Source organism: Balaenoptera ricei, chromosome 9 (assembly GCF_028023285.1).
Source record: "Balaenoptera ricei isolate mBalRic1 chromosome 9, mBalRic1.hap2, whole genome shotgun sequence".
In the NCBI taxonomy this organism is placed as follows: domain Eukaryota; kingdom Metazoa; phylum Chordata; class Mammalia; order Artiodactyla; family Balaenopteridae; genus Balaenoptera; species Balaenoptera ricei.
The window spans coordinates 48,664,242-48,689,171 of NC_082647.1; the positions used below are offsets into that span (position 1 = coordinate 48,664,242).

The window sequence follows — 24,930 nt, forward strand, 5'->3', positions numbered from 1 at the left end:
CACAAAGCCTGATGGCCCACTTTGCCTAAGACATGTACTTGTGTATGGGTGCATTATTATGATACAAATAAAGAAAGACATCTAGCAGAAATCTGGAACAAGGAGCTCTTCCCCTCCTCCTGCTGTGCAGGGGAGAGACGTTCTTTCAGGCAGCGATGTCACCACTGCCTTACTGTCTCTGTGAAAGTGGACTTGGAATTCTGTTCCCAGGACCCCTTTTAGGACACTTCTTTCAGTCACCTGAAAGAATGTACAAGGTGAGATGTTGCAGCAATATGTGAATCTAACACCATGTACCTAGGAATCGGCTTTATTTTCTATGCTCCAGATCTCAATATATTTGAACTAAGTGTGTTTTTAACTCCAAGGTAGTTAAAAGGCCCAGTTTACCGGTGAGAAAATGAAGTCATGCATGACTTTTAGAGAATGAGGGATGGAGTCTGGTTTTCTTGCTCTCGTCCTGAATTCAGACAACACTCCGCCTTACTTCACAATCCACCCCGGAGCTGTTGCGATTAGCGCAGGAGGTGTCGGGAGGCGGTTTTCAGGTGGACAGAGGTATCACAGTGTATGTCGCACTTTGGCACACCACACCACAAAAGGGGCTGCCAGAATTCTGGACCATCTTGTTCCCTTCTGGTCACTTGGGGACCAACCAAATGGGGCTGGAAGGGCGGCGCTCACATGTGCTCTACATTGCCCTGGAAAGCACAGGAATGCCTGGACCAACTGTGCCAATGAATCCAGCAACAGCCTCACATTTGTAAATCCTCTGGGAAAGTTCCTAAGCTCTGTGCATAACAAACCATACCGGGAGAAGCCAGAAAGGGGAAGACTTCTTTGAGAGCGGCTGTGATTCAGAATGCTTGGCACTGCATCATCTGTAGTCAATCAACCCGACAGGCACACAAAACACGACTGCTTTTCTTCTTTGGGGACATGACTGTTTGCAGAGCCCAAACAAGCCCCCACCCAAACATAAAGCCACAGAGAAAGGCGGCGCCCGGCACCGACTCAGGCAGGATCGGTCAGCACTGTGATCAACTTTCAAAGTTTTCATATAACAGATGGTGTGCTCTGTCTGTAACTCAGATCCCAGGGATGCCTGGGCTGCAGCCACGCTGAACCCAAAATGTGGGGCTTGCCCCACTTCATGGAGAAGACTGGGGAGGCCCCCAGCATGCAGGACAATGAAGGGAGAGGTTGCAGGTGGGACAATCCGTCCTTCTAGCTCCAAAGCTGTCCCGTAAAACAGCTCACATTCGCCTTCAGGTCAAAAAGTCAAAATATCATCTACATACACAACAGTCTGATTCTGCCAACGCTAGTGAGTTTTATTAGAAAATATGCGCTTAGAGGAGATGCTGAGCGTAAAGCCCTTTTGGCATTCCATTTCACTCTAGAGCCAAAGGAGAAACTGGCCCCATCACACAGAAGAGCCACAGGTTCAAATAGGCTAAAAATAGCCTTTCATATCCCAGAAAGCAAGGAACAAAGGGAAGCCCAGCTATGTTCTGGAGAAGTCTGCAGCCAATATTCCTAGCATGTGAGGAGCATCCCAGCCCAAGAGGGAGGAGCCAGCAGGTGATTGTGCCTGCCCACCCGAGGGAACGGCCTGACCTCCTCTCCAATCCAACCAGCCTCTGTGGGTCAGCAGAAGGGCCAGTTCCCCTAAGTGTAGGAATGTGGTACAGGGGAGGAAATCCAGCATTTTATCAACTTTCCTAGGCTTTTGGGTTTTGGTGGAAGTTGGGTTAAGGAAAAGGAAACTGTCCCTCCAGGGTTCTGGTACTAAAATCAGACACTGCACCCCAGGTTTGAGTCGACAGCCAACATGCTGGAAACATGGGCAGGAGGAATGTGTGGAATCCCAGTTCCTGGCCTCATCCTTATCAATATGGAAATAACTTAACAGCACACAAACGCTAAAGCAGGGCTCCCAGAGTAAATCACTCCCATACCTGCTCCTAACCATACTTAATGTTCACCTGGATTTATGAGATGATGGAAGCAGAGACTCTTGCAACTATTATATTCTTTTCCTTTCCTCTTTTCCTGGTGTCAATTTTTTTCTCACGTCTCTGTGAGGGGCCCACGTAAGCGATTCTTAGCTGCAGATGCTCAGTGCGGCTAACACGTGGTCCAATTTTCTAAATGTGAGTGTTGTTTTTTTGCCCAGAACGGAAGCTTCATCTTCTAGTCATTTTGTTTAATCCGGCCCAGAAAACAGATCTGTTTTCCTGCTTGCTTTCGGGAGCATGAATGCAGGGCCTCGCAGAGGACAGGACACGCTCCCTGGGCAGATGCAAAAGCCTCCTGGCCCCAGGTACACACCCACTGCTGCCCGAGTCTGGTGGGTTGCAAGTCCTGAATTACTCACAGCTGGAAATGGATTCCTTCGGAGGAGAGCGTCCATTCGCCATTGTGATTCCATTTGGGTTAATACCTTGAAATCCCAGCCTGGCTTGCCTGCCTCAGGACAGGTAAGGAGTGATTTTAACCAGCTGAGATCCCAACCCAACCCCAAACAGAGAAAGCACCCTGATGAGAAAGTCTCCAGCTGGGAAAAGCTGCCCTTTTTTGGGCTCTTAAAGCTGAGCTTCGTAATTATTTTAGTGAGGAGCCTCCCAGCCAAATAATTCAATTGGACTAATTTTCAGCTACAGTAAGGCCGCCTGATGGGAAGGCAGGCCAAACAAGCGATCTTCACAACCCGAGTCTGGGTTGATGATCGTGCCTGAAGATCTTCAGGGCTCCACCGTGTTTTGGGCCATTTTTAGTTCCTTTTCTTAGTCTTTTAAAAAATTTTTTTATTGAAGTGTAGTTGATTTACAATGCTGTGCCAATCTCTGCTGTACAGCAGAGTGACTCAGTTTTTAAGTACCCCTCCCCATCCCACCCCAATCCCTGCTTTGGTCCTTTTAGATGCATTCCATGCATAGAATCTCCTAGAATCAAGACTGCGTTTAACAGCTCCCAAAGCACTCCCTTTTATACTGATGACATCCCACACCAACCCCTCTACCTTTTAACAATGACAATACTTGGAGGAACTTTCAACTTAACCACAAGTGAGAGGCAAACACTTTCAAGAACAATTTTTTTTTTACATCTAAATATTTCAGTTTGTTTTCACTTATTAAAAAATACATTCAATTTTGCGATAATACTTAATTCTAGGTATTTCTTTAAAGTTGGGTTAGAGGTCAAAACATTTTCTTGGAATGTGCAGCGGTAACTCAGTAGGAAGTGATGATGGGCTAGACTTGAGGTGATAGAAATGGAAAATAAAGAGAAGAGATGAGGATTCTGGCCTAAGGAAGCTCATGGGGGGCAAAGGAGGGAGTGAAGGCAAAGCTGCCTCCTGAGGTGGATGAACTATGTCTCTGACAGACTCAGAGGCAGGTGGGGGGGTTAGACATGGCAATGAGTTTGTGCAGGAAAGCATTGAGCACAGTTCTGGGCACAGTGCGTTACAAACAGCAGCGGCATCTTCAAGTGGGAATGCTGGTAACAGCTGGAGGGTAGAGATGAATATTCATGGTGAGGACTAGATGCACAGATAAAGGAATTGTTGGGTGGAGTTGATTGCTAGGTTATGAGAATGTACAAGTTTTCTGAAGAGAAGGTGTAAACAGAAACCACCCGAAAGTGGATACAGCAAAAGACAAGGAGGCAGAGGGAGCGCAGTCAGAGAGGTAGGAGAAAAGCCAGAATACGCGCCCCCTGTCACTGGTCCCCATTAATGGACGCCTATCAACTCTTTTTGTCTCTCTCGATAGTTTATTCTTCTGTATTTAAAATGGGGAACGTAGTACTGCCATAACCACCTATAATTATTCCCTGTTAACTAGAGGGGCCAAAATCAAATTATCATTAATAACATGTTCAAAATGTCCCATGTGTCAGATATGCTTCCTGACTATAGACATACTTTGATTATTACCACACCCAGTCACAACTGAATAGGAAACACTGGTGCAAGAAAATGCTATTTTATTCTGCAGTATTTCCAACACAAATAGAGGTTCCCAAAATCAATGCCAAGCTTCCTCTAGCAATCTTCATGTTGTATCTTAGGATCCAGTCCTCCAAATCTCTTCTACTCCACAGCTTCAAATGGAAACATCAGTATCTCACAGGAGAACACCCATCACTGCATGGGATGAATGCAAAACTTTCTAATTCAAACTTCAGCCTCTGAAAACCTTATAATCGGTTCTCAAAAAGACCTCAGGCAGAGACCTCAGTCTTGTCAGAACAAATGTCATGTGACAGCAAATATAAATAAAACCTACACCAAAAAAAACACTGAACAACAATAAAACCTGCCACTCACAGGCCATTCATCTGCCATTCATCTGCCATTCATCTGCCATTACCAGTGACCACCCCCTTTTAATTTGGCTCCTAACACTGGCTGAGGGCAGGGTCATGAACTGCCAGATGATTTAGCATTAGAAAGTAAACCCTTAGCCTCAAGAGAGATTTTCTCTTTAATGTGAAAGTTAGATTGTGAAGACTCATCCATTAAGGTCCAACTTAGCCAAATATACAAACTGTCCAAGGGAGGATATGAGCAAACACCCAGTACCCATCTGGGTCAGTTTTCCTCAGAGCCGTGGGCCTTCCCTCCCTCATCATCCACGTCAAACATACTTGATTTTATGTGCTCACTCTTTGCAGGGCAACAGACGATGCATTTTGCAACTTTGAGGATACTCTGAGTTTCCACCAAAAAACAAATAAAAGAAACCAACTCTATGAGTTGTTTTTCTTTCCCATTCCATTTTAAAATTGAAGCCGAGCCTGAGATCACATCATGATTCACTGACATATGTGGAAGTGGATACCAACTCTTAATAATCTCTGTTAAGATTGTACTCATTAATCCTAAATCCCAGGGAACTACAAGTCATGAAATAGCTTCCAGTTTATCCACTGGTTTAGTCATACCACTGAGTGGGATGCAAAGACCAAGCCAGCTTCTCTTCCAGCATCAAATTCCATCTAGGCTGAGAGCACAATTTAAACCTATAAGGAGAGAGCTGAAAGTGCTTTACATTTGTAGTGTGCTGAAATGGAGGGGGAGGACAAGAGAATCCTTATGATATAAGGGTTAGATTTTCCAGTTATTGGGGTGGGGAAAGAAATAGGTTGTCATCTCTCAATAATGTTGCCAATGGGTGTTTCCTTTCAGTCATGCTGATTGAAAAAAAAAGCCAAAAAGATAAAAAGATAAAAAAAGTCTCATCTACTAGGATTTAGCAAACATGGTGACATTTTCAAAACCTCAATAAAACCAAGTTTATGTTTCAGAATGATTCTTTTTCTCCAGACTTCTGGGGCGGGGGATCATATTACACAAATATCGTAGAAGCAACATGTTAACATAACCGGAAACATCAGCTGTTGCAAGTGTGCTCAACTTGGTATCTTTTATTTTCCACCCAGCAGCCACTCACACAATGCCACTCACATCTTCCCCAGAGAGCAGCCATGCCTGATAGTAGCTGATAGAGCAGGACTGTAACAAAGGCAAAGCACCTCCCTTTCTGCACCCTCTCTCCTCAAGTAACTGGTGGTGTCCGGTGACATGATTTCCAGGTACAGAATTTAATCAGATTGAGCAGCCGACTTTTCTGAGCTGAGGCTGACCTGGCCATGCCCTGTTCCATGACTCCTGTTGAGCTGGGATCCAAGATCTTAAGATTGTAGCTTGTCCCCTGTTCCCATGTGTTAAACAGTCAACACCCTCTGGGAATAGACTGCACTTTTCATCATTTGGGTAGGAATTCTAGAGCATGGAAATGTCCTAATTTGCTATTGCTGCATCAGCATAATGAGTCAGATTTAGGTCCTAGGGGAGAATAACAACACTTAACACTTATACACCGCGCTTTTCATCTTCAGGGTCCTTCACCACGTTAGGCTGTAATGTTATATTTCTCTCAGCAAGACAAAGGAGTTCATTTCTAGTCCTTTCAACTCCCCTTCCTTTCTTATACATACAGACACACACACTCCCACACAACTGCTATCATATGATGAAACTATCTCCCACCTCCTAGATATGTACTGTCAGATCTCTTTTTTAAAAAAGAAATCAAATGTGAAAGGTCAATTCACCCTTTTTTTAAAAAAATCTTTTGTTTTTGTTTTTTTCCTCTAACGTGGAACACAAAATCGGCATGTCGATTGCCAGTTACTGGAGTCCATTCAGTATTACTGCTAGGGTTCCCATACTTGACTTGACTTTTCATGCCTCGTGGTCTTCTGTGTCATCTCTGCCCACTGAGGAGACTTGAAGGCTCTGTCTTGGAGGATGGAGGACTCTGTCAAGTTCCCTGCTCAGACCTCTTCTCTATCTCATTTCCATTCACTCCTGGCCCAGGTCATTTCATTGAGTCTCATGTATTTAAACACCACCTACATGCCAATGACCCCCCAGTTTACATCTTCAGACAGGTCCTGTATTACATACCTATATATTCATTTGCCCATTAGATGTTTCCACTTAACAAGTCTGCAAACAATCTCAATTTTCCCCTCAAACCTGTTCCTCCCACAGACAGCTCCATCCTTTCAGTTGCTGAGGTCAAAAACCTGGGTTCATCCTGAAGTCCACCTCTTACTCCCCAGATGTAATCCATCAGCAATTCCTGTTGGCTCTATCTTCAAATTAGATCCAGAATCTAACCACCCCCTCCATCTGCACCTTGGACCAATCTGCCATCATTTTTAATCTAGATTCTTTGAATACCTTCCTACCTGGTCTCACTTTGCCACTCTCCTCCAACAGTTTACTTCCAACTAGGCAGCCAAGTAAACTTTCTACTATCTAAGTCAGATCCTATCACACCTCTGCTTACAACTGTCCTACAGTTCCTCCATCTCACTCAGAATAAAAGCCGAAGCCTACACAGCCTTCCTGGACGGGCCCCCTCACCCCACTCTTTCCATCACTACGTACCTTGCTCTTTGCAGTTCCTCCAGCCCACAGAGCGCCCTCCAGCCTCAGGGCTTTGCACCCACTGCTCTCCCCACTCTCCTCCCCAGTACACACCTGGTTCAGCCTTCTCCTCCTTCAGGTCTTGGCTGCATGTCCGCTTACCAGTGATGCCCTCCCAGACCACCCCCAGCACTCCCTGTGCCTCTTCCCTGCTATATATTTTTCTCTATAGTACTTATCACCTTTGGACATATTATACATTTTATTGTTTTTACTTGCTTACTGTTTGTCTTGCCAATGAGAAGTAAGCTACCCGAAGGGAGGGATTTATTTTTTGTTTTTTGTTTCAAAATCAGCTTTAGTCCATGGTATATCCACCAATGCCTCGGACAGTGCCTGGCACATGGTGGGCCCTCAAAAATATTTATTGCGTGAATAAATGATGAACAAAAGTTTCTCATCTGTTTCAGGACTAGCCTGACTTCTAAGCCATAGGCAAGTTGAGATTTGTGATACTGCTAGTGAAGGATGCTTTTCCAAGGGAAAAAAAATATCTCTCATTAGAGAGTTTTGAAGCTATGGGTTTATACTAAGGTGGAAGACTGAGGCAATTATGGAATGTGTCATCTTCTATATAATATATGCTATGGATACAGACATTGGGGTTTTTTCTATTGGTCATTACCTGCCTCTAGCCTGTCCTCATTCTATACACACACTGGGATGCTTTTGAAAAAGGGTGTCAGGATTAAAGATAGTCTGTAGAACAGAATTTTCCCCAACAGACAGCCACACGGGCTAAACAAGGATCAATTCTCTATTTGCTCTTTGATAGAATTTTCTAGACCAAACTTCAGCTAGAATTTTAAAGGTGGAGGGAAGGACCAGTCCAGTCTTTCTAACATTTCTGTATCAAGCACTTAGAAAGTTCAAGCAAAAACCTTTTTTAACCAAATTCTCCAGATAAACGAATCCATCTCTCACTTTACTAAAACTTGCTGAGGGAACTAATGCAAGTCTTCTGTTAAAAGTCTCAGAGAAAAATAAATTAGAAGAGAGTTGGAGCTTAGAATTAAAAAGGAATAGTTATCTGAATGTGGAGCAAAAGGGAAGAAGAAGACAGAACTTAATGATGACAAGGTATGTATTGAAAAAAGAACTTGTATTCCTACATTTCAAGCAGGGAACAAACAAATGAAGTAGGAGGTGGGGGTAGCAGTGTGCCAGGGATGGTCGGAGCTGGAGTAATGTGGTCAAAGGGATGTGTAAAAGTATGTTGGCAGATTGGAGAGCATCTCCTACTCCTAATTTCCCCATCCTGTGGCTTCCAAGGAAATGCTAGGGCAGAAGCCACCAACACAGCCTATTTGGCCACTGGATGAGTCATCCTGAATTAGGCCTCAAGAAGGTGTCCTCTTGTGTAGTCATGGCCACCGAGGCTGGATATGGCCCTCTAGTTTGAACGAGGCAATGGAAGAGGATACCTCAACAGTCTGAACGCTGTCCAACTTCTAGTGCGTGCAAGTGAAGTTGGGGTGTGAGACACTGGTCTCCTGAGGGGCCCACCCCAAAACCATGGGGGGAAGCTCACTGCAGGGTCCCCCACCCACATACCCATCTCAAAGTCATCACATGACTAGTGTTGCTAAGAGCAACATGTGAAAGAGAAAAAGACATATTTCTACAATGACAATAGTCCTCCTCAACTTTGCTTGCCTAATTATTTTAATTTTTAACATTTAATTATTTGTACTCAACCCACAAAGAATCAAAAGCAACTCACACACAAAAAAAATGTATAGCATGAAAATGTTTTTTTAAATTAAAAATCGGGACCAGAGGAAATATAAACTGGAACTGAAAATCTAGTCCGTGGGGGAAGTAAAATGCTCATTACAGTGTTCTAAAAAGTTCTCAAAGTTAAGCAGTCAGATTGGCTTCACGTTAACAAGCAGTCAAAGCAAAAAGAGAAACAGAACTGGTTACAGGATTCCCATGTCCACGAGAAGAAAATATTTCAGTTCCTCAGGGGAAGCAAACTATTTCCTGGAATTCAGATCTGCAAGAATTTCCTCCCATGGGGCTTCATATAGGAGATCATGAGTACTATGCAAAGGAGAAGATCTAAATCCGCCCCCCTACCATGGGCTTCCTAAAGCTGTTAAATATTGGAAAATGTCTTCGGGAAAATTAAGGGTATACACTTCGATTAAAACCCTTCTATCAGAAATGAAGACGATACAGACCAAGTACACACCTTTCTTATAGTTTGGAAGAAGCCAACCTTGACTATCTCAAGGAATGAATGAACTTAATCCCTCAGTCATCTACAGATGCCACGTCCATCAGCAAAGCTAAATTTATTACTCAACCAGAGGAAATTTACTAGACTTTTTGGTTCCTCTGTCCCTTGCTATTTTTATGTTTTTTAAAAAATCTATTTCTATTGCAATGAAATATAGAATGCATGCCTTCTTTTTTATTTAGTTAAAAATTTCAAGTGCTCAGAACAGTGTCTGGCAAATAAGTGCTAAATAAGTGTTTGTTTTGAAAAAGAAAAAACGCCCTTCACTGGGCGGGTGTAGGGGCGTGTCAAGTATGAATGACTAATTATAAATCAAATGAGTTGATTGAGATTTTAAACCCCTCTTGTAACCTATTTTCAGGATTTTTCCTAAAGCAGTACAGACTAAATACAAACCCATGGCTATTTTGATGTGAGAATGTGACATGAAAAATCTGGTGGAGGGGGATTATTATAATTTCACATAGAGGAGGATTCAAAGGTTTTGAAACACTTAGAGAAATATCAGAACCTTTTAAAATTTCTTCTCCAGATGGAACAGCTGGAAGTTCAGAATCCATTACGATGTAGCTGGCGCTTGCTTTCAACCAACTTTCACAGTTTAAGTCTCTGTTCATGGGATGTATCTAATTTGTTGTTTAGTACATTGTGGGCATTCAACAATGGTCTATCAAAAAAGTTTAAAAACACCAGAAAGCTTCATTATCATATTTAGTTGTGACTCTATTTCTTTTCCTTAATCTGGTAAAGTGATTTTTAAATCACTCTACACAACATTACAATAAAAATTGACTATATTCTGGAGGGATTCGTAAAGTGACTTTTCTACATTTGTAAGGACAAATAATCCACACGTATAGTGAACCTATTTGTTCCAACAACAGACGCTCAATAATATGACCAGGAAGGAATTATGAACATGGTGGAGAGATACCGGGAAGATTATGGAAATCAGACAGTTACAACCTGGGCCAAAATCAGATGAAATCCTCTCTCCTACTGCTACAATCCTTCGCTTGTCATCTTACCCCTTGACCCTTGTCTTTTGCACTCACCACCCATGTAAAGCTTGCTATTATTTAGCACAGTAAAACAACAACTTTTGAATAGAACAATTCTGTGAGTTTTTCTGACTCAGGTCAAGAATCAGGTAACTTTATTTTGGCTTCAATTTCATATTTCAGATAATCTGCTTTTCCCATGATTTTTCTAGCCTTGGATTCTACCACAACCAGGGATTCATCCATTTTTTAAAAAAAAACCATCAAACACTTGCAAATGGATAAATGCTGTTTTAGAGCGTCATCAGCACAATCTTCGGTGCCACCTAGTTCCCATGCAAATGTTTCTAGCAGGTGCTAGAGGAGACACCTATCCAGGTGTCCATCCAAGCAAACCTACCCGCTTGCTGCTCTCCTCCTCCTGAGCCTTCCTGAACTCATGCTCGAGGGAGCAGTCCAGCTCATTGAAGAGCCCCACCTCCTCGCAGTTCTTCAGGAATCTCGTTGGTGTTGGAGTCTGATCTGAAAACAGAGACCGAGTGATCATAAATGGGACCTTTTCCTCAAAAGTCAGTGGCAAGTATGAGCTAATAAATTCACTAATCCCCTCCCCTCGCCTTAATGACAATGCCGAGTGGCCACCCATAATCTTCCAGCCCTTTAAATAAAATGAGAATATAGAAGAAAATAAAACCATAAAGCCCAGAGGAGCAATACAATGTGTAGAAGGCTGTGGCATGGGAGGGCTTCCCAAGCCTCCCTCTGGACAACTTCAGGCGAGGAGATCCCACAGTTGACTTTCTGGAGTTCATATCGTTTGAATACATATTGCAAGGTGTGGAATAACTCTCTTTTAACTGGAAAAAATGATTTAGCTAAAATAAGGCCAAAAAAATCTACAGAGTCCATGTTAAGCCTGATTTTAGGGGGCTGGGAGGACAAAAAAAATTATAAATGTTTATATCAAACAAAAAGAGAGAAACAAGCATTCAATTCCTTTTTCTTAATGGAGAATAAAAATTCAGCAATTCTTTCTCTCACTTTCAGAGTCACAGAAGGAGGATGAAAGATTCCAAGTCAAACACATTCAGCTTCCATCCCTTAAAAATATAATTATTAATTTTATTTTCCTTTTGCTGTAGCCAAAAGAATGTTTTGAGAAGACTCTCTAAAAGGAATAGAATTTCTTTCATATTCTTGATGGTCTGGAGAGCTTACTACTTAAAAACTGGAGGATCTGAAACCACTATTTGTGGCTTAATATTTATGCAGCATTTGCAGTTTATAAAATATTTTCGCACACATTCTCTAGAATCTAGATCTCACAAGATCCTATAAGGTAAGCAGAGTAGAATCACACCTTTGTAATTATTAAGGACAGTCATCTTCCTTGTAAAGGTGCACTGGAGTGGACATGAATAAAACTGTGTAAACTGCCTTTTTCACAGAAACAGAAGACAAAAGAACCAGAGGACCACTTCCCAGTGGGGAAGTCTGGCCACACCAATTATTTTACAAGCGAAGAAAATGGAAGGCCTGAGTGATTAAGGGTCTTGTCCAAGGTCTCCCAGGTAGATGTGGCAACACTAGGATTATAACCAAGGGCTTGGTGCTATTTCTATTATATACATGCATTATTCCCACCTGAGCATGTGGCAGACACTGCTAGATTGATTATGGCCCTTGTCCAGCTTGACCTACACTCAGTCTCAAATCTCTTTCTGCACAGTCCTCTAAGCCATCACCACCAGTCAAATGAAGAATGCCCTCAAGTTGATATGAATTTGCAATTTCTGCACTCTCTTTATAAATTCCTATATGGCAAGAAACTAGAATCCTATTTACTTTTCTAAGTCATAAAGAGAGTAATTAATCCCAGTAAATTATCTACTGAGATTCAAAGAATATCTTAACATCCATGAAGCTGAAATGGCTCGATATCTCTATTTAATCAGCCCTTCCAAGGCAATGTCTCCCAATACCCTATGGGCACAGAGCTTTACTACCTGAGAAGTACCCAAATGATTGATTTGGATTCCAATCAACAAAATACCCATCTGCATTCTTTCCCATTCTTAGCCCGATCTCCAAGATTCTGAGCTCTCTTTGCAGTACATAGAGAGCCTACAACAGACGATCATAAATTGGACATTATAGATAAAAGATATGCAAAGGATTGGGTTTCACCGAAAATAGTTTTATTAGAAAATTAATTAATTTATTAAGATACACATATATGCCACGTATCCAATATATACCTATAGCAGTTATGTGTTGTGGCTTATAAAATATAAAATTAGTATTTATGCAGCATTTTGCAGTTTACACTCTCACCCACATCGTCTAGAATCTATTAATAGATCCCACAAGATCCTATGTGGTAAGCAGGGTGCATATTATTTTAGGACAGGAGAAATAAGTTAAGTACCTTGCACAGGGTCACACAATTTGTAACCATCTTATCACTATTAAGTCTTCTCCTACTTTCGGACAGAATCCCTTCTCAACCTAAATCCCATGCTTTGCCTAGACTCTCCTCCCAGGTCCAAAGTTATTTGGTGCACGTGTAAAAGACAACACTGACAACCCAGAAATCCAGATTAGAAAATCATGTGGTTTCGGGGAAATTACCTACATTCTCTGGACTTCAAGTTCATCATCTGTCAAATAAAGTTCTAAAGTTACATGATTCTGTGAATCCTAAAATCACCACCACAACTAGGTTCGCTTCAAAAGTCACTGTTAGTAGATCAAAGAAAATATGACCACGTAAAGGATAGTTGAACAGGAACATCAGTAACAACTGGTTAGACACTGGAAATTAAGCCAGAGGTAAGGGCTAGATATATAGATAAAGGAGATTTATGAACAGAAGGTGTAAATAGACAAAACGTGAGAGTGGAAATATAAGGGTGTGGTGTGTGTGTGTGTGTGTGTGTGTGTGTTAAGGGTGTGTGTGTATGTGTGCGTGTGTATACGTTTACTGGATGCTTAGTCCATGCCAGGCACAGTGCTAAGCGCTTTGTATGCATCATCGCATTAATTTTCACACCAACCACATTAGGTAAAAATTATTTCCTCCATTTTACTTATGAGTAAACTGAAACTCGCTTTTGGCCCCATTTAGAAATGGAGTTGCTTAATTGTATAAGTAATTGACATTCCTAACAATCCTTGGTTCTTCTGAAATATCTTGGAATCATTTATATCCTTCACACAATAGAACTGCATTACAAGCCTACAGACTCTTCACCATCTGAGAGGAACATTTTTGTGACTAAAAAACCTGAGAAAGTATCACATAACAGAACTGAAATATTAGACCACTTGTCATCAATGGGAATTTAGTTTGCCAGGTTTTAATTTTCCTTTTATTCCTCTATGCTTCTTTGTTGGAGATTTACAAGTTGAGGACCATGATTCCAGGTAGAGAGAATAGCAATCCTAGAGGCTCCATAAGACTCCTGAACTCTGAGACATGTTCATGAGATGGTCCATGAAATTGAATTCAGGTTGGCATTTGGGGGCCCAAGCCCCAAGCAAAGTTGAGAGATGTTTTCTGTCTCCTCTAACGCAAAATTATGCCCAGATACCAGCATGCACCTACATACATCAGCAAAGGGAGGCTGAAGGAGCATGGCACAGGACAGTAACAGCACCATCCATCATGCTGAGCCTCTCTGCAGCAATAGGGAAACAAAGCTATGGAACAAGGGGAGCTATGGGCAGTAAAGACAGCTGGTTCCGTCCTATCCCCAGAGACAAAGACTCAGAGGAAGGCCCCAGAGTTGTTACCAAATGTGACTTTCTTTGCTGTATGATAAGAGTGAGTGAAAAGCAAAACTGTAATCTGTATCCACATTTGGAATAGATAAGGCACACTGTTCCTAATATTTAATTCATTTTCTTCTTGTGAATGAGCTATTCTTTCCAGTTACAACAGGAACCAGAAAATAGAGCTTAACTTTTGTTTTAACATTTATTAGAATTAATACAGGGTCTCTAGTCATCTTTCATCCCACATGGTACCAGTTCCAAGTAAGCCAGGAAATGTGCAAATCTTCAAAAGGGGGACAGCTAAATCTATCAGCTGCTTAAATAAAAGAGGCAGAGTTTCTCAGCCACATGAATGCCTTGTCAAATAACTATTCCAGCTGAAATTAGACCAGAAGTAAGTGGGTAATATCCATGGCCATAAGTTAAAATTCTTGTAATCTACACCTTATTTAGAACCAAGAGCATGCACCAGTTAGCTATAGCAGCAGCGATTTCTATGTCCTGAATAACAGTGACCGATGCTCTACTAGGGGATAATATCTAAGGTGTGTTCCGTAGTGACAGGCCACACTCCAAGGTCTTACAGGAACTGGTTCCAGTGGGAACTCAGAGCTGAGATGACTGTTTAAGGACTTCTGCTCCCCTTTCTTTCAGTGCTTCCACTCCAGTGAGGTCCATCTGAATGAGAGAAGATAACCCCAAATCTCAAACTAAACAAAAAGTTAATAGCTTTTGAGTTTCAACTTTACCCGAGCTGAAAGTATTTTGTTGTTACCTTTGTAAATCTGCACTGGCACTGCAGAAATGCCTGCATGCTACCATCTCACAGTCTGCAAAGAGCACATGAGGTTCTCAGGAGACCTAGACACCCAGGGCCAGTGCAAGTGAGAAATCTTACCCTCCTGTACTCCTCTCAAGCGTTGTTGGGGATTTCTTTACCAATCGGACATGAAAGATTTGCACCAAAAGGGATAAAACACCTTTTGAAAAGTTGGTCATATTTCAACATCTGGTTCCCTTCCTGGAATGATGAGTTTGTTTCTTGAAAACAGGAGCATCTTTTCATAAAATCACTGCCTCTGTAAATAGCTAGGTAGAGGACATTTGCCATGCAGAGGTTCTACCTGCATATCTGCCCGGAAGCGTGCCACAAACTTGGCATTATGAGTTAGGAATTCACCCATCATTTCTATGATAGTAAATCCTGTATCACATTACATCTGGGAAGGACCACAAGTATATGGTTAGGACTACTAGGAAAAAAAGCATCTCACTAAGTTTTCCAATCAGTCCATAGTCTGTCTACCATCAAGTGCTTCAGTCCCAGCAAGTATGATTATTCCAAAGCCTAAATGACAAGCACAAAGCTAAAGCATGAAACCTGATTCTTCTTTTTAAAAGTGTTTAGTCTGTTCTACATTTAATAATAGGTTGCTACCTTATTCGGTTTCAGAGCTGTGTTTGAGTTATATGTTTGTCTACATTTCATTTTCCTCAATGGAAAAAAAAAAAAAAAGGCAAGGTGACAAGCCATCAATTAAAAAAAAAAAAAAGGAAAAGCAGACTTCCCATCATATACCAGAGGAGAAAAATATGAGTCCCCTACGCAAAATTTTTTTCCTATTGGTCTGATAGTCTCAGCTACAGTATTACTAAAGGACTCTATAAAGTAATTTTACATCATTTTGTATTAAATTGATACGATAAAAGCCTCACTAATTCAGACCAGTTATAAGAAAGATCAGTTTGAATTAGTGACCATTCTTAACTATAGGGTATTTTTTAAAAGGCAATGCATTTTTATTATTTACATGACTCAATTTCAGCCAACAAAATGTAGCTTAATGGAATTCCTCAAGAATGCTGTTCAAATCAATAGAGAAAAGTATTGCAATTAGCCTATCTATTTTAGTAAGAGTTGGGGTTCTCAAAAAAGGCATTTCTCTTCGAGACTTTTAATATTCTTTTTATAGTCATATTTATCCCATGAATTTTTCAGCAAATGCTTTCTTTAAAATATTCTTATACCTTATCTGAATTTTAATAAAGTCCTAATTCAGTTCACATTAAATGAATTTTAAAATGCAAAATCCTTTATAAGAGTAATAATCAGTAACAACTGACAGAATTCCGTGGAATTCTAGACAGGCTTCTTTGCGATAAATGTGCCTTTTATTGAGTGTGAATATACAATAGGAGCACTAGGGTCCTTTCAGTAACACTGACATAACTATTTCCCTACATCTGTCCCAAGAGGCAGTGCTACCATGGGACAAACCAAGGTAACTCTGGTTTTTAAACAATAGCTGTGGGATGCTTAAAAATTGACCCAGACTGGGGTGATCCAGGTCAGTGAGACACACTCTCGCACTCTTGAATCACATGCTGGAATCCATTTCTGTCAAGGTGGAGAGCTGGTAGACTAGATACCCTTAGAGAGGCTGTGAGTCAACTAGAAAATGCTCTGATAAAGGCATCTCTTACAACACATGGCTCCAGAAGACATAGATATAGATTTAAATAATTCAAGTATACTTTCCACACCTACATACTCACTATCAGCCATGGCTTACCCCTAAGTGTTACAACAGCAATTAAGCCACAATTTTATTTCACTTTAGAGGAGCTGAGCTGGTAAAAAGGGTTATTAACACTGTGAAACCATGTCTCTGCTGGCCACGTGAACAAAGGGATCAAAATCTGCCCTGAATAGTGGAAGCTAAAGCTTAATGTTTCCACTTAGTCACTCATTGCCTGAGTTCTACTATACTCTTTGTCAAAAGGGATTGGTTTCCAGATTAAACAGACTGGAAGCCAGTTTTTCATATATAAAGGAAGACTGTAGATCAAGGCCTTTGACGTATCAGGTGAATTTTCAAAATTCTATTTTGCTTGACCAACTTAAAACATGAATGAGAAGCTGACATGTCCAAATGCCAATGCAGTAAGTCCCTACATACAAAAGAGTTCTGTGCCGAAAGCGCATTCGTGTAAGTCCAACAGAATTAGCCTAGGTACCCAACTAACACAGTCGGATATATAGTACTGTACCGTAATAGGTTTATAATACTTTTCATACAAATAATACATTAAAAACAAATAAACACAGTACAGTAAACTACACAAAAGCACAACCACATGCACTCACATGACAACGTGAACTAACTTATGTGACTGGACACGCTAACGAACATTTGCATCTTTGAAAGTTCGCAACTTGAAGGTTCGTATGTAGGGGACTTACTGTAGCCACTTATTAGAGTGGGTGAGAAAATCTGATTTAAAAACACAACTCTTCGTTCCTCTAAATGCTAATGTGTTGTTACAATCTCCTTCTAAAAACGTTTGACTAGTCTCTCCATTTGATGACTATTGAAGGGATAAGTCAATAATATAAGAAAAAGCAGTTCATAGATTTATATCCAAACATAAATCTAAGGTCAAAACATACTAAAAATATGTGTACCTCACCAAATCTATATGTACAGTGAGAAAATTATAGACAGATAGGGACTTTGGACAAATTGCTTATCCTCTTGATCTCGTTTACTCATGTGAAAAAAAAGTGGCCAGGATTAAATGACAGTGTATATAAAGCAGGGCGCATATTACAGGCATAACATAAGGCAATAAATGGTAGCTATTGCTATTATCATGCTGCCCTCTGGTGCAAGCCATCTCCACCACCCTCTGTTCCATAAAGATCTGATTAATTTCCACAGTGAGAAGTCACTATGTAACTTTACCATCAATGGAAGAGAAAGAAGCTAAGTATGGGACGCGCGTGTGTGTGTGTGTGTGTGTGTGTGTGTGTGTGTGTGTGTGTGTGTGTGAGAGAGAGAGAGAGACAGAGAGACAGAGACAGAGACAGAGAGAGAGATTTATTTACTTTTTATATCCCAGTTCATTCCAAAAAGAATCTGGAGTGAGATATGTCACTTTTCCTCTGGCTCCTCCCTTAAAATGCTCTTGGATTATTAAGCAGGGTTTATAGCAAAGAGCCATGAGCAATGGATTCGGGTTCTGAGATTGTCTGGTTGATCACAATCTCTTGGAGACAAAAGTTCTACTTCATTGAAAACATTTTGCTTTCTCCACAGTAAGTATTAGGTTTAGAGTCTGGAACTAGAGATAGGCCCTACTTCTAGACCTAATCCAGGACTCAGTTGGGTTCTGAAGGACTATATTGTCATTTATATTAGATGCTCTGCATCAGACGGTGATAAGGAAGATGGGATGAGGAAGCCAGTCTCTCTTGCCTCTCTTCCATGTGTCAGCGCAAGACACAGTCAGCTGCACCGCATCTGGTCTTGGGGTTTTACCACTTCCAGCCCCACCATATTCAGAGGTCAGGAAGAAAGAACCCCTGGGCCTGGAGTGCTGAACATCAGGTCTTGGCTGAAATGCCACTCATCTAGAAGAGGCCTTTCCTGACCTCCCTTGGGCAGCCTGCTGGCCACTGATGTCACATTATCATGTTTTATCTTCATCAGAACACTTCTCCCTAACTGATATTTTCTTGTTTATTTATCTGGGGATTTTTGGTTTTGTTTTGTTTTTGGTTTTTTGTCTATTATCTCTCTTCCTCCCTACCCCCAACAGCATATAATCAGTTCCATAGAAGAGGGACCTCATCTCTCTGGTTCAATGCCACATCCCCAGCACCCAGCACAATAGGATCCTTGCAGGCACTCATTAAATGTTTGTTGACTAAATGAATGGTGATGAAGAGGCAACTTCAGACCCTCTTCCCACACCTCAGCTGGTGCCTGTCCTAACTTCTCTCTAAACACAGCCCAGTTGCCTGCAGCATTAATCCGGCTGTGATGTCTGGTGAGGGAACTGACTAGGCATTTAAAGGCACGGTCCCCTGTCTCTTTCTCAGGCTTCCCACCTGAGTGTTGATCAGGTTTTATCTTTTGGGAAAGGTTTGCAGTACTCTTGAACTTCATCTTTCCTTTCATGAAGCAAAATCAGTCATCTTCTAGGTCAATATTTCTACCATATTCCCCCCACACACAACATACACACACAGAGTTCTCATTTAGCATATTATTTGCTTATTATTTGTTCAACTACAAAGTTGTACTTTGATTCCTATTCTGTTTTTTTGTTTGTTTTTTGTTTTTTCCTGTACAGACCCTGGGAACCCTGTAAAGAAGTGGGGGTGGGGATGTTTGCTAGGGCAAGATTTGGGAATTTCTGGATACCTAGACATAATACCATTAAAATAGACCCAAACACCATCCTCTTTGTCTCTAATACTGAAATTTGATCATAATTTGCAAGCCAAACAGATCTGGTGTCATGTGGTAGCTGGTAATTTTGCAACCTGTATGTGGAAGTATACTGTCCTCAATGGATTCTCATTTCAAACCTGGCACCTAAAAACCTTTGCTATCACAACTTCCCTCACCATGAAATTATCTTCTATCAGATGGAGAATAGTTGAAGGGAAAGGTTCATGCCCCTCGTCACATCAGGACACTGGAAATGTACCACATGGCCCAAATAAGGATGGAAGGACCAAGGTGGGAGGGAATGGAAGTCTTTGCCCTCAGAATCCAACACCACCACCCCTACTCGTGTCCTTACTAGTACTGTCACTTTAGAAGGAGAGGTTTTATGTTTACTGTCTATCAGTAAGAGCAGACTCATGTTAATAAAACACCATGACCGTCACTTTTATTATCCTACTTTGTGGCATGTCAAAGATTATTTACAGTCATTTTGAGTAATAAATTCTACCTGGCTTAAATAAAATGGACTTTATGGCAAAGCTATAAAATTATTTCAGATCTTACAACTCTTTGGACATTTACCCTTCAAATGTATATGTGTGATATCTTAATAACTTCCCTAACTATAATATTTGCAATTAATGAAGGATGAAGTGATTTTCCAAAATTTAGGTTAGCTAGATACCCTGAAATTAGTAATAAACACACCTACCATACTTTATCTCCTTAATATATGTTAAACTCCAATTCATCTGAAATGAAATTTTGGGTAATTGAACATTGCTTTAAAAAAAAATAGCCCAAATATTGTTTGAAAAAAAAAATAGCCTTGAACATTTTTGCCCTGATGAGGATTGCTGATTTAAGATTTGATTTATACTATTTTTATTTTTATTGTTACTATATTTCGAGCTGTACAAAATTATTCATCTTCATGAGAGGCCACAAAATAGGTTTAAGGTACATTAAGAAATAAAATTCTAATGAACATATTTTCAATAAAAGCAGATTCTGAAGGTTTTGATAAATTCAAATCTGAGTAAATTAAGATACAGACAAATAAAACTTCAGTCATATTGACAATCACAATCTAATATGCTAAAACTGAAATGATGTTTGAGATAAATATATTTTAAAGACTTTCCTGGAAAAAAATGCAAAGCACAAATACTCAGTAAATAGCATATTACAATTCAGTGTGGACAACATTGGCATATGACATGTAGTTGACACCTCAGCCCTTGGAGCTGTACTGGATAGCTCTGTATTCTGTTCCAGCAAGAAATTTCTACGAGACTACGAACATGCAGAGTGGGTAGCAAGTTTAAAAATTTAGCACAGGGAACTATATCCAATCTCCTGGGATAAACCATAATGGAGAAGAATATTTTTTAAAAAAGAATGTATATCTGTGTATAACTGGGTCCCTCTGCTGCACAGCAGAAATTAGCACAACACTGTAAATCAACTATCCTTCAATTAAAAAATGGTTTAAAAAAATTTAGCACTTAATTTCATTGGGAGTATGAAATGGCCTCATACCAGCTTCAATATAAAACCTGAGAAAGCAAAAGAAAATATGCCCTTATATTATTCATGCTGTTTTTCCTCATTTATTTCTCCCTGCATTTTCTTATTCTGAGTTTGACGTTAACAAATTAATAAGAATCTGGTAAGAACTACTGAAAAGCTTCAAGAGTTTCATCAAAAACCTACAGGAAATCTATAGAAACGTTCCCACATCTTTAGCTACTTTTTTTCAGACCTTTGGATGGGGCTCCCTGTAGGGCCATCCCAGCAGTCTACCTGAGAGATACTACGCTGGTACTTACCTCTGCAGTGATAATATCACCACATAATCACCACTCCTTCACACTCACCTCCCACTCCCCTACCCCCAGGCAGCCTATTTTAGGGATCCTGTTTGGGAGAAATAAAGGGTGAGCTTATTACTTGAAATATTGGGAATTCCAAAGTCTAGAGCCTTGCTACTTTCCTATACATGTTCACTGTCAAACTATAAGGTTACACCACATGTGACTCTATAGAACGTAATAAATGATAAAAACAAAAGAACAGAACACCCTTCCTAACCCTTCTAGGCTTTCATAATTCTTAGAAATTTGAGTTTCTGCATCTGTTTCTAGACTTAAGGAAAGACAAAGTTATTTCTGAAGAGCCAACTAGTTCAATAAAAACAAACAGGCTGAGAGAGAGGTGGTAGAGGAGGGAAGGGAAGAAGCTGCCTTTGAACACGAGCGTCTTGCAAATCACAGCCCATCTGCACCATTTACAAGTCACGGGCCAGACAGTGAAGACGTGTGGACAGTCCCGTCACCGGGAGTATTTGATCATATATATAAACTGATGAGGCCTGACAAAGCAGTAGCTGGTGCAAGTCAGAGGGTTAGGACTGCAGGATCAAGGGCCCTATTTTTTTGCCCTGTTGGTGCGTTTGGGAAAGTTGCTCCCTCTCCCACGCCCCTCCATCTCTATCCGTAAAATGTGGGTTGTAATAATAACCTGTCTGAAAAAACTCTTAGGGTATTTACTAATAAGAGTGATAATAAAATACTTGTAAAATTTAAGTGCCATAGAAATGCTCAATTATACGAGCCAGTTTTGCCTGTGCAGTCAGTTTCTCTTCTGATATCATTTAAAACATGTTCATGGGCGTATTATTTCTTTCACGATGCCAGGGAGACAGTGGCTTGAGTGAAATATTTCTAGCCTGAGAAGGGCAACAGGAAATGCTTCAATTGCCCTGCTAGGGTTTATGAAACTCTTGCACTTACACGCTTTCATTGGATCACAATAAGCCTGTGAAATAGACTGGGCAGATAAAATCATTCCCATTTAATGGAAAAAGAAACTGAAGCCCAGAAGTGTTTACCAACTTGCTCAAGGTCATCTGGCCAGGCTAGAGTTCAAGTTTCCTCACTCCCTGCACTCTTTCTAATTTACCCCACTACCTCTCAAGATGGGACAGAATGGAAATTAATTGATGGATTATCATTATTATTTATTTCTGATCACATTTGCTGAGCACTTGCTGTATTTCCACACATTATCTTATTTAATTTCCCAATTATGAAGCAGGTACTGTTTCTTAAGGAAACCTTCACTGAACAGCTCAGTCCAGAAAGACAGCTCCTTCTGCTAAAGCCACACAGCATTTTTCCTTACAAGGCTCATTTGATATATATCATGGACAGTCCTCTATTTTAGCTGAGTTTTCACACACACATTGTGATTTCCTCGAAAACAGTAATCATATCAATCTTCGTGCCTCCACGGCACTCAGAACAGTGCAATGTGCATTACAGATGCTCAATTAATATCTGTTGCTTGAGTAATTACAGGTATGTGATGTTAAAAAATCCTTATATGGAGCCAAGTTTCATAGTAATAAATATTTCACATTCCAGAAAACAAGAAGTCATAGCTCTCCAATTATTTGAGTGAACACTACATTAGCGGATTACATTCCTGCTTACCATTATTTTAAGTCTCAGCTATACTTTAGAAATATAAATTTTCAAGGTGTAGAATTTGCCAGCGGAAATCATCCTATTCTGTAGAACAATTATCTCACAGGAGGCTGATCTGATCACCCAAAGCGTCTTTGCCTGATGGCTCCTTACCTGATAACATATTGTCTGTTTTTATTGAGGGAAACTTCAAAGTCATTTCATGCTTGTGCCTATGAATCATCAGATGGTCCTCTGTTGGGAAGCGCTGTCAGACAAATAGAAAAAAAGGGAAAGGGGAGAGGAGCCATTCAGTTTTGTAATATATATTTTGTCATCATAGAGAAAAAGATTCATTCAGCACTGCAAACGTGACAAGGAAAAAAAAATTAGTTCTGAAAAAGTTTGAAAGCATGGTAAGTAAAATGACAAATTATTTTACGCAAGCACATATGCATTCATGTCAGACTTTGGGAAAGAACTACACGTCACGCTTAATTATTTGCCATATATATCTACAGATGTACCCCATGACATTTGCATAGTATGTTTCTGTTTATGAAGACCTTGCACACTGATCATCTCATTAATTATAATTATACGTATGATTTATAGTAACACAGCAAATTACTTTTAGTGTTCTATACTCCGTGCAATGTAGTAAACCAACACTTTATTTTTAATTTTCAGGGAATGATATTATGGTTGTCAAAAATGCTGCGCCCAAATATTTTCAGCTGTCTGGCTTCTGGTCATATGGTGGAATTGGATTTCCTGGCCCTCTTGTGGTTGGGTGGGGCCATGTGAGTAGTTCTACCCATTGAGTCACGAATGGAAGTGACATGTCACCCAGATGTGAGCATCTATTTCTTGGGGCAAGACCCTCTCCCTTTTAGCACAGAGATTCACAGTACGAGAAATAGTGGCCCCTCAATCATCCTAAATCTCTGAAGAATTATGAAGAGCATCTCTGAATTCTGAAGGATTATAAAAAACATCCTGCCAATCTATAACTGAAATGTATGCTTGGGCAACTGAAATAAGCCTTTGTTGTGTCAAGTCATTGAAGCTTTGGACTAATTTATTATTGTAGCAGATCCTAGCCTACCCTGACTCAGACTGGTATGTTTTAATACCTGAACTTAACAGGGTATCTGCTTTATCAAAGTCAAATGAAAATTCAACAAAAGACAATAAAGTCTGCTGAATATTTCCGAATCTTTGACAATCTAGAAAATCTCTCAGAGCATCCCAGATCCTCAGGATAGCCACTATAAATTTCAATTACCATTGTATATTAAGGTAGAAATCTTTTCTGCAAACAGTATAATTTGTATTCACGGGAATGAGGGGATTCACTGGGCTAAGTCCTTTGGAATATTCTAAAAGTAGTTCTTCAAATAAATATCACTTATTTCTTTGTCATTTGCATAACATAAATTAGAGAGTACAGAAGTTGCAACACATGGTGATAATGCCAGATTTCTGAATACAAAGAAGTCTTCATGACATGTGGGTTTTTCCTGCAGGATCATCTGGTCCTCTATAACACTATACTAGAATGACTGCATCAAATAAGTGACACTACCATGTGTGGCTTAGACACATAGGTTAAATTTCTTAGTCTTTCTGTCAAAAGCCTTATTATAATTCTTTTCTGTAATATATACCAAAAAACAACATGGGAATAGCCTTCATTTGCAGCCATTTTGTGAGCCATTTTTGGCTCCATAAAATAATAACCTAAAATAGAATATAAACAAGAATACTTATTATATACTACTAATAATCTCCATGATATCTCATATTAATTATAATTACCTTCCAAATAAGACAATACCGGATATCTGTGATTTTTTTTTTTATTTGGTAGGAAAATAGCAAATTGTAAATAACCAAAATGTACAGTCTGCAATAGATACAGAGCTGAGAGAGGCCACTGGAACTTAAAACAAGGAACTTAAAATGCAGAGGGCAAAGGAACAGTGAAATTAACATTGGACTCTGTGAGATCAGAAAGAGCAAGAGAAGCTTGTTCCTCCTCACTTCTGGGACAAAGCTAACTTATAAGGAGCTGTAACACACACACACACACAAAACCTCCCAGGTATTATAGGCCGTTCCTAATAGAGCAAACGTTCTTTCCAATGAGGGAAAAAGGGGGTGGGAGGGGAATCCATCCATC

General features: G+C 40.2%; 1 protein-coding gene across 7 annotated transcripts in view; it reads right to left on the reverse strand.

Moving 5' to 3' along the window:
• CREB5 (cAMP responsive element binding protein 5) overlaps positions 1-24,930 on the reverse strand; it is a 404,519-nt gene that overhangs the window by 302,448 nt on the left and 77,141 nt on the right. For all 7 annotated transcript variants that reach the window (XM_059933702.1, XM_059933698.1, XM_059933699.1 and 4 more), the window contains exons 3-4: positions 22,920-23,013; positions 10,659-10,780 (exon numbers count right to left, since the gene is read on the reverse strand). In XM_059933702.1, coding sequence (XP_059789685.1) covers positions 10,659-10,780; positions 22,920-23,013 — 216 coding nt within the window. The remainder of the gene's footprint in view (positions 1-10,658; positions 10,781-22,919; positions 23,014-24,930) is intronic.